This window comes from Sardina pilchardus, chromosome 12 (assembly GCF_963854185.1).
Source record: "Sardina pilchardus chromosome 12, fSarPil1.1, whole genome shotgun sequence".
NCBI classification, from domain to species: Eukaryota; Metazoa; Chordata; class Actinopteri; order Clupeiformes; family Clupeidae; genus Sardina; species Sardina pilchardus.
Window position 1 is genome coordinate 26,778,395 of NC_085005.1, and position 7,500 is coordinate 26,785,894.

General features: G+C 47.2%; 1 protein-coding gene across 1 annotated transcript in view; it reads left to right on the forward strand.

Annotated features, from left to right (window-relative positions):
• The window catches only part of LOC134097428 (kelch-like protein 29), a 23,556-nt gene that overhangs the window by 7,782 nt on the left and 8,274 nt on the right, over positions 1-7,500 (forward strand). The window contains exons 3-4 of the mRNA XM_062550303.1: positions 2,743-2,925; positions 3,337-3,517. Of these exons, the coding sequence (XP_062406287.1) occupies positions 2,743-2,925; positions 3,337-3,517 (364 nt within the window). The remainder of the gene's footprint in view (positions 1-2,742; positions 2,926-3,336; positions 3,518-7,500) is intronic.

Genomic DNA, 7,500 nt, shown 5'->3' on the forward strand with positions numbered 1-7,500 from the left:
TGTGTGTTTGTGTGTGTGTGTGTGTGTGTGCGCCTGTCAGGGGAGCAGGGGCTAGAATCACTCACAGACACACACACTCACACGCAGACACACAAACATAGACACACTTAAGCACATACACACACAGGCACACACACACACACATACACACACACACACACACACACACACACACACACACACACACACACACACACACACACACACACACACACACACACACAAATGTATGCACACCGGCACACACAGAGAAATGGATCAGCCAAGAATCGATCGTGAAAAATGAGCCAAGGCCTCAGGCAAGCCTTTCTCCGCTCCATCTCTCTCTCTCCCTCTCTCTCTGTCTCTCTCTCTCTGTCTTCATTCTCTTTTTCTCTCTTTGTTTCTCCCACTCCCTTTTTCTATCTATCTCTTGGCCCTGTTCTCGTTCTCGTGTGTGTGTGTGTGTGTGTGTGTGTGTGTGTGTGTGTGTGTGTTTTTCTCTCTCTCTTCCTTTGTGTCTCCCTCCCTCTGTCGTTCACGCGCTGACACAAAGCCTTCCTCTGTGGAGGCTGAGTTTCCTGCACACTCACCACATGTGGCCTGCTATCAGTGTGTGTGCTCTCATTACACATACACACACACACACACACACACACACACACACACAGACAGAGACACACACACACATGCAGACACAGAGAGAGAGAGAGAGAGAGAGACACACACACACACACACATAGACACACACACACTTGCAAACAAGCAAACACACACACACACACACAGAGAGAGAGAGAGAGACACATACTCACACATGCACGCACTAACACTAACATACAGACACTCACTTACATATGCATACATACACCCACACACACATACAGATTTAATCAGATCCCTCTAGCAATGGAAGCTAGACATGGAGGCTGTGTGTGTGTGTGTGTGTGTGTGTGTGCGTGGGACATGCATATAGAAAGGAAAACTCAGAGAAGGGTATTGTCTCCACCCTCTGACAGGAGTATGTGTGTGTGTGTGTGTGTGTGTGTGTGTGTGTGTGTGTGTGTGTGTGTGTGTGTGTGTGTGTGTGTGTGTGTGTGTGTGTGTGTGTGTGTGTGTGTGTGTGTGTGTGTGTGTGTGTGTGTGTGTGTGCGTGCGTGCGTGCGTGCGTGCGTGCGTGCGTGCGTGCGTGCGTGTGTGTGTCCACTCTCCACCCTCTGACAGGAGACCTTGGCGCTTGTGTTCCTGAAGTGCTGGCTTTCTGAGCTGATGAGCGTAATGATCAGTATGTTCCACTGACCTCAGATCAGTCCCTCAGGCCACACTCACAGCTATAGCTGCACTTGACGTGTGTGTGTGTGTGTGTGTGTGTGTGTGTGTGTGTCTGTCTGTGTTCAGTGGAGCTAATGAGACAAATAAACACAGCACACTTCTGTCACCACAGCATCACCACACATCTGCCACTCATTCCACACAAACACGTCTTCAAATCCTCACCCACGTATCGGCACACACATCTGCTCTTCACTATAGACTCACCACAGCATCACCACCACACATCTGCTGTTCACCACAAACACACCACAGCATCACCACACATCTGCTGTTCACCACAAACACACCACGTGTAAATACGTTCACGTAAATCACTCACCAAAAAACACTCGCCACTGACACCATCAAACACTCTCCAAAAAACCCCTCAGCCAGCACTTCACTCTGTCTCAGTCTCTAATTGGTGAAATGCCATGTCATCACAGCTCTCCTCTGCTCTGATTGGCCGGTGGTCTGCCCTCTGTCCCGGGCCCCCTGGCAGCGTCCTATCCTGATGAGGCAGAGAGCAGCATGGCCGGGAGGCTGCATGAGTATCCATCATGTCCCCAGGGAGATGGTGCAGACAGCAGTTCTGTAGCAGACATAGCCATATATCAAACAGCATGAGTAACCATGACAGCTGTTGAAGTTCAAAACAGCAATATATCAAAGAGCACAAAAGGACAAATACAGAAAAACAAGGGAATAAAACACCAAAGTACCAAACAGTCTTACTTACGCATATAAGGCATAATGGACGACACGGCGTTCACTTCACAGAAATAAGTGTACGTTTGAGGTTGCAAAATGGCCCCTGCCACACAGCGGAGGTGTGTTTACGCCTCGTAGAGTAAGTGTGTTGATTTTTGTGAACCCGAGGAGTCCATTATCCCGCTTATTCCACTGTTGCCACTTGCGTTGTGTTCATATCCTGTTATAATGTAAAAGTTGTAATCGCTAAAACGGTCTTGTTCGTAGAACTAGGCCTACTTCTAACAAAACGAAACAACAAAAACATCAAATAAAGCATACCAACTGCTGGTCCTTTGATGAGGACTTTAACTCTTTTGAGATCACACAAATGAAGGGAGTTAGAGGAGTGTGTGAGTGTGGCTGACCAGCTCAAGAGGTCAGGTGGTGTGTGATTAGGTCTGCTGGGCACGTCATGTCTGTGGGTGTGTGGACGCTCACAGTGCGGTCAGCGACACTTTTAGTGGACAGAGACAGCTGATGGAGTAGTTGCAGTGGAACTGAATTGATCACTTGACTCCATCACTCTCCCTTCACCTCTAACTCCCCCTTCTCTTCCCTCTCTCTTTCCCTCCCTCCCTCTCTCCCTCTCCCCCTCTCCTTTCCTCCTTCCCTTTCTCCCTCTCTCCCTCTCTCTCTCCCTCTCTCTCCCTCTCTCCTTCCCGCCCTCCTTCTCTCCCTCTCCCTCTCCTGGTCCAGGTGTGGCCGAGGTGATTGTGTTGGTGGGGGGTCGGCAGGCCATCGGGATGAGTCAGCGTCCGCTGACGGCCGTCACCTGCTTCAACCCCCAGAACAGGAAGTGGTACCCTCTGGCCAGCCTGCCCTTCTACGAGCGCGAGTTCTTCAGCGTCATCTCGGCCGGGGACAACATCTACCTGTCAGGTGAGGAGCGTGCACATCTGGTACATATATTCAGTGTTACTGTGTCTAGTGGTTCCTGTGTGTGTGTGTGTGTGTGTGTGTGTGTGTGTGTGTGTGTGTGTGTGTGTGTGTGTTAATGATGCATACATTTCACACAAAGTTGTATGTCATGGTGAAAGACGTCTGATGGTGTGTGTGTGTGTGTGTGTGTGTGTGTGTGTGTTAATGATGCATACTGTACATTTTACACAAAGTTGTATGTAATGGTAGAAGGCATCTGAAGGTGTGTGCGTGTGTGTGTGTGTGTGTGTGTGTGTGTGTGTGTGTGTGTGTGTGTGTGTGTGTGTGTGTGTGTGTGTGTGTGTGTGTGTGTGTGTGTGTGTGTGTGTGTGTGTGTGTGTGTGTGTGTGTGTGTGTGTGTGTGTGTTGCAGGCGGTACAGAGTCTGGTGTGATGGTGTCTGATGTCTGGTGCTACATGTCTCTTCTGGACAACTGGAACCTGGTGTCGCGTATGACATCGCCGCGCTGTCGCCATAGCAGCCTGGTGTATGACGGCAAACTGTACGCCATCGGGGGACTCGGCGTGACCGGAAACCTGGATCATGTGGAGAGGTGAGTGTGTCTGTGTGTGTGTGTGTGTGTGTGTGTGTGTGTGTGAGAGAGAGAGTGATGAACTGAAGAATTGAAGAAACTGTTGGGCAGTTCTCTTTCAACACTGCAAATGCCCCAGCATGTCCCCTAATAAGTCAGGAATGCTACATAGTCCATAATAGTCCATATGAAACATTCTGCAGTGCTCTGAGGAGCTGTGCAGTCAAACTTGTTTATGTAAGTATTGATGTGTGTGCTGTTGACCTTTTGATTGGATAGCGCTGAAGTATTTGGGTACAGTTCTGCCATATCTGGCAGATTCTCTGATGAATAGTGTAATATCAGCCAATAGGCCTTTAAAGATTTAACAAGTGTGACAGGATCGGTGCTCAGGTAGGAAATACAAGTTTCCATCCTGTAGGTGAGCAATGCTCTCCTGTTGTCCAAAAAAATGTGTTGCTTTTGGAAAAGAGCAGCAGAATTGCAAACTCACCGAGGCGTCTCGACAGTGGCCAGGCTGGGAGTCTTATTAGATTCATGGCTTGCTTTAACACATTTATCAGAGCAGATTTAGCTCTGGGAATAGTCCGGCAGCCTGTGGATGCAGTCGGGGGGGGTGTGTGTGTGTGTGTGTGTGTGTGTGTCATGCTCGAAAGTGTGTGTTGTGTCAGTGCATATGTGGGTGTTTGTTATATTGGAGTGCATGAGCATTTGTGTGTGTGTGTGTGTGTGTGATGTCAGAGAGTACATAACAGAGCCTCTAGGGTCAGAATATGCCACTTGCCTCTGCCATGTTGCCATAGCAATAGAGATAGGATCCGTGCTGGCGGGGGGAGTGGTGTCATGGAGCAGTCCAGACCATTTCCCCAGAGAATGGGGGGGGGGGGGGCGGTTGCCGGGGGGATATTTGTTCAAATTTGTGCTAACATTTCTCTGTGTGTAAACTGCCACCTCCAGCCATGTACGCTCATTTTAAAGAAGATGTGTTTGTTTGACTAAATTGTGGTATCATCATCCATGAGTTTGCGCACAATTTAGTTTATTGTTCGCTTACTTTACTACATAGGGAGCTTGTTTTGCTAAATTGTGCGCTCATTTTTACTAAATTCTGGTACCATGGTCTCATTTGAGTAAATAATGCACTCACTTTGCGTTTACATAATTTAGAAAAATGAGCGCACATTCTCTGCATACAGTATACACACAAAATATCTGAAGGTTTTCTTCCATTCTTCAACAAAATTAAACCTGATGTTCATCAAACTTTGAATTAAACACTACAGATTCTAGTATTAGTTTGATTTCTATGGCTGTGCCTTAAAAAGCTTTGCTGAGCTGAATGCATACAATGTGACGAGAACATTCCAGAAGTGTCTGATATAAAGGACAGAATAGAAGTGTATATTTTTTTTTAAAGAAAGACTATTGTCCTTGTTCTGTTCACCTGACTCGTCTACCCATAATGTACGCATTCACGAAGCCCCTGAATAAGAGGAACGGACGTCAGTGACAGAAAGACTATTGTCTCTCAGCTGGCCTCAAACGAGCTCACACAATGTGGCCAATCCTGAGTTGGATAATAGAAAGACTAACACTGCCGAGCTTCCGTCTGACATTAGCATTCTTGAAGTGTTTGGTGATAGAAAGCCGTCGTCTGACTTCAGTTTAACTTTCCAGCTTACATCCGATGTTAGCATTTGATGAAGAGGAGGGCGTGCGAGTGTGTGTCTGATTGACAGGCTGTTGTCTCTGGGTTCAGTTAAGCTGACTAAATCCTATGTGCACATTCCTAAAGAGTTCCTCTAAATTGTAGCAAAGACAACGGTGTGCTGTGATTAGATTAGCTTTCTGAAAGAGCTGCCTCTCACTGACTGCTCTCCTTTTATGATCTTCTCCAGCTCAACACCACCAGCTACTGCCACACACACACACACACATGCAAGCACGCACGCACGCACACACACACACACATGTGCACACACACACACACACACACACACACACACACACACACACACACACACACACACACACACACACACACACACACACACACACACACACACACACACACACACACACACACACACACACACACACACACACACACACACACACACACACTTCATCTGTCTTAGCCTCCATACTGTGTGTGAACTCTTCTCACCCTTAATACCCTCTTTCCATCCCTCCTCCCCTCCCTCCCTCCCTCCCTCCCTCCCTCCCTCTCTCTCCTCTGTATCTCTCCATCCTTTCTCTTGTTGTGTCTGGTGTGTGTGTGTGCACCTGTGTGTGAATGTGTGCCGTCTAAAAGTGAAATCAGCTGAATGTCATTATTGCGTCATCCAGGACTTTTTTGTAGGCTGGAACAAATTGTTTGTGACATGTGCTTTAGTTTTTTTTTTCCGGCAGTGTTGACAGAGGATGTGAATCTGCGGTGTGTGTGTGTGTGTGTGTGTGTGTGTAGTGTGTGAAGGATATAGACACTTTCTTTTCTAAGGGTGCGGTGTTTCCCTGGTGCCAGGGGCTGTATTTGTTGTCCGATCGAAGAAGAGGCTTTGTTGCTCTCAGCTGCCTATCAGGATGTGTGTGTGTGTGTGTGTGTGTGTGTGTGTGTGTGTAGACCGATAGAGGCTGCCTCTCTTGTGTGTGTTTGTATGTGTTTATGTGCAGTATGTTTCTCTGTGTGTGTGTGTGTGTGTGTGTGTGTGTGTCTGTTTATCACTGTGTTTGTTTATCTCTTTTGTGTGTGTGTGTGTGTGTGCGCGCTTGTGTAAAAACAAAATATAATATCTTTACAGAGCGTGTGCAGTGAGATATCTCAAGCGTAGTTGATATTAAAAACAAATCTGTGTCACAACTCTCGGGAAAGCTGTGTGTGTGTGTGTGTGTGTGTGTGTGTGTGTCTGTGTGTGTCTGTGTGTGTGTGTGTGTGTGTGTGTCTGTGTGTCATCTCAAGAGTGCAGTGAGCATCAATGATCAGGCATCTCCTGAAATCATAACAGCCATTATTTATCATATCCTTGCACACACCTACACACACGCACACATACACACACACACACAGTGTTGTGGTTGTTTTCCCCATGCCATGCGCACCTGAGTGCTTGGGCTGTATCTGATGAGCTAGATGGCATTTTGCTGCAGGAGCTTTCAGCGTATCCACTGAGTCCTCCTACTGCTACTGCTACTGCTGTTGTTATTGTGTGTGTGTGCGTGTGTGTGTGTGTGTGTGTGTGTGTGTGTGTGTGTGTGTGTTGTTTTCACTGAATGTTTCTGTCATTACTTCACAGCTCTCCTCTGGCTTATTCCTCTCTTCTCTCTCTCTCTCTCTCTCTCTCTCTCTCTCTCTCTCTCTCTCTCTCTCTCTCTCTCTCTGGGATGATGCATGTCTTTGTCTCACATCAGAAACTCATAACAGGCAATATATCTGTATAGAAACACACACACAATGCATGCTAATGTACACGCATACAGTACATACAGACACACACACACACACACACACACTCGCTTGCTCACTCATTTCAGCTGACATACCTGTATGGATTCAGACTCATGGTCAGACTGGATCAATAAGCAGGTCCAATCATGAAACCGAAATGGTTATATTCTCATAAATCATGCACAAACACAACCAGACACCTTAACACACACACACACACACACACACACACACACACACACACACACACACACACACACATTTGTTTGGGTATTAAAAGGGTTCACACACACACACACACACACACACACACACACACACACACACACACACACACACACACACACACACACACACACACACACACACACACACACACACACCAATTTGTCTGGGTGTTATAAGGGTACACACACACACACACACACACACACACACACACACACATATACACACACACACGCTGCCCCCTACTGTGCGTCTCCCTACCGTGTGTAAAATATTCTGACACTAATCCTCCCCACCTCCCTCACACACATAACTTTGCTCACTCTGACTA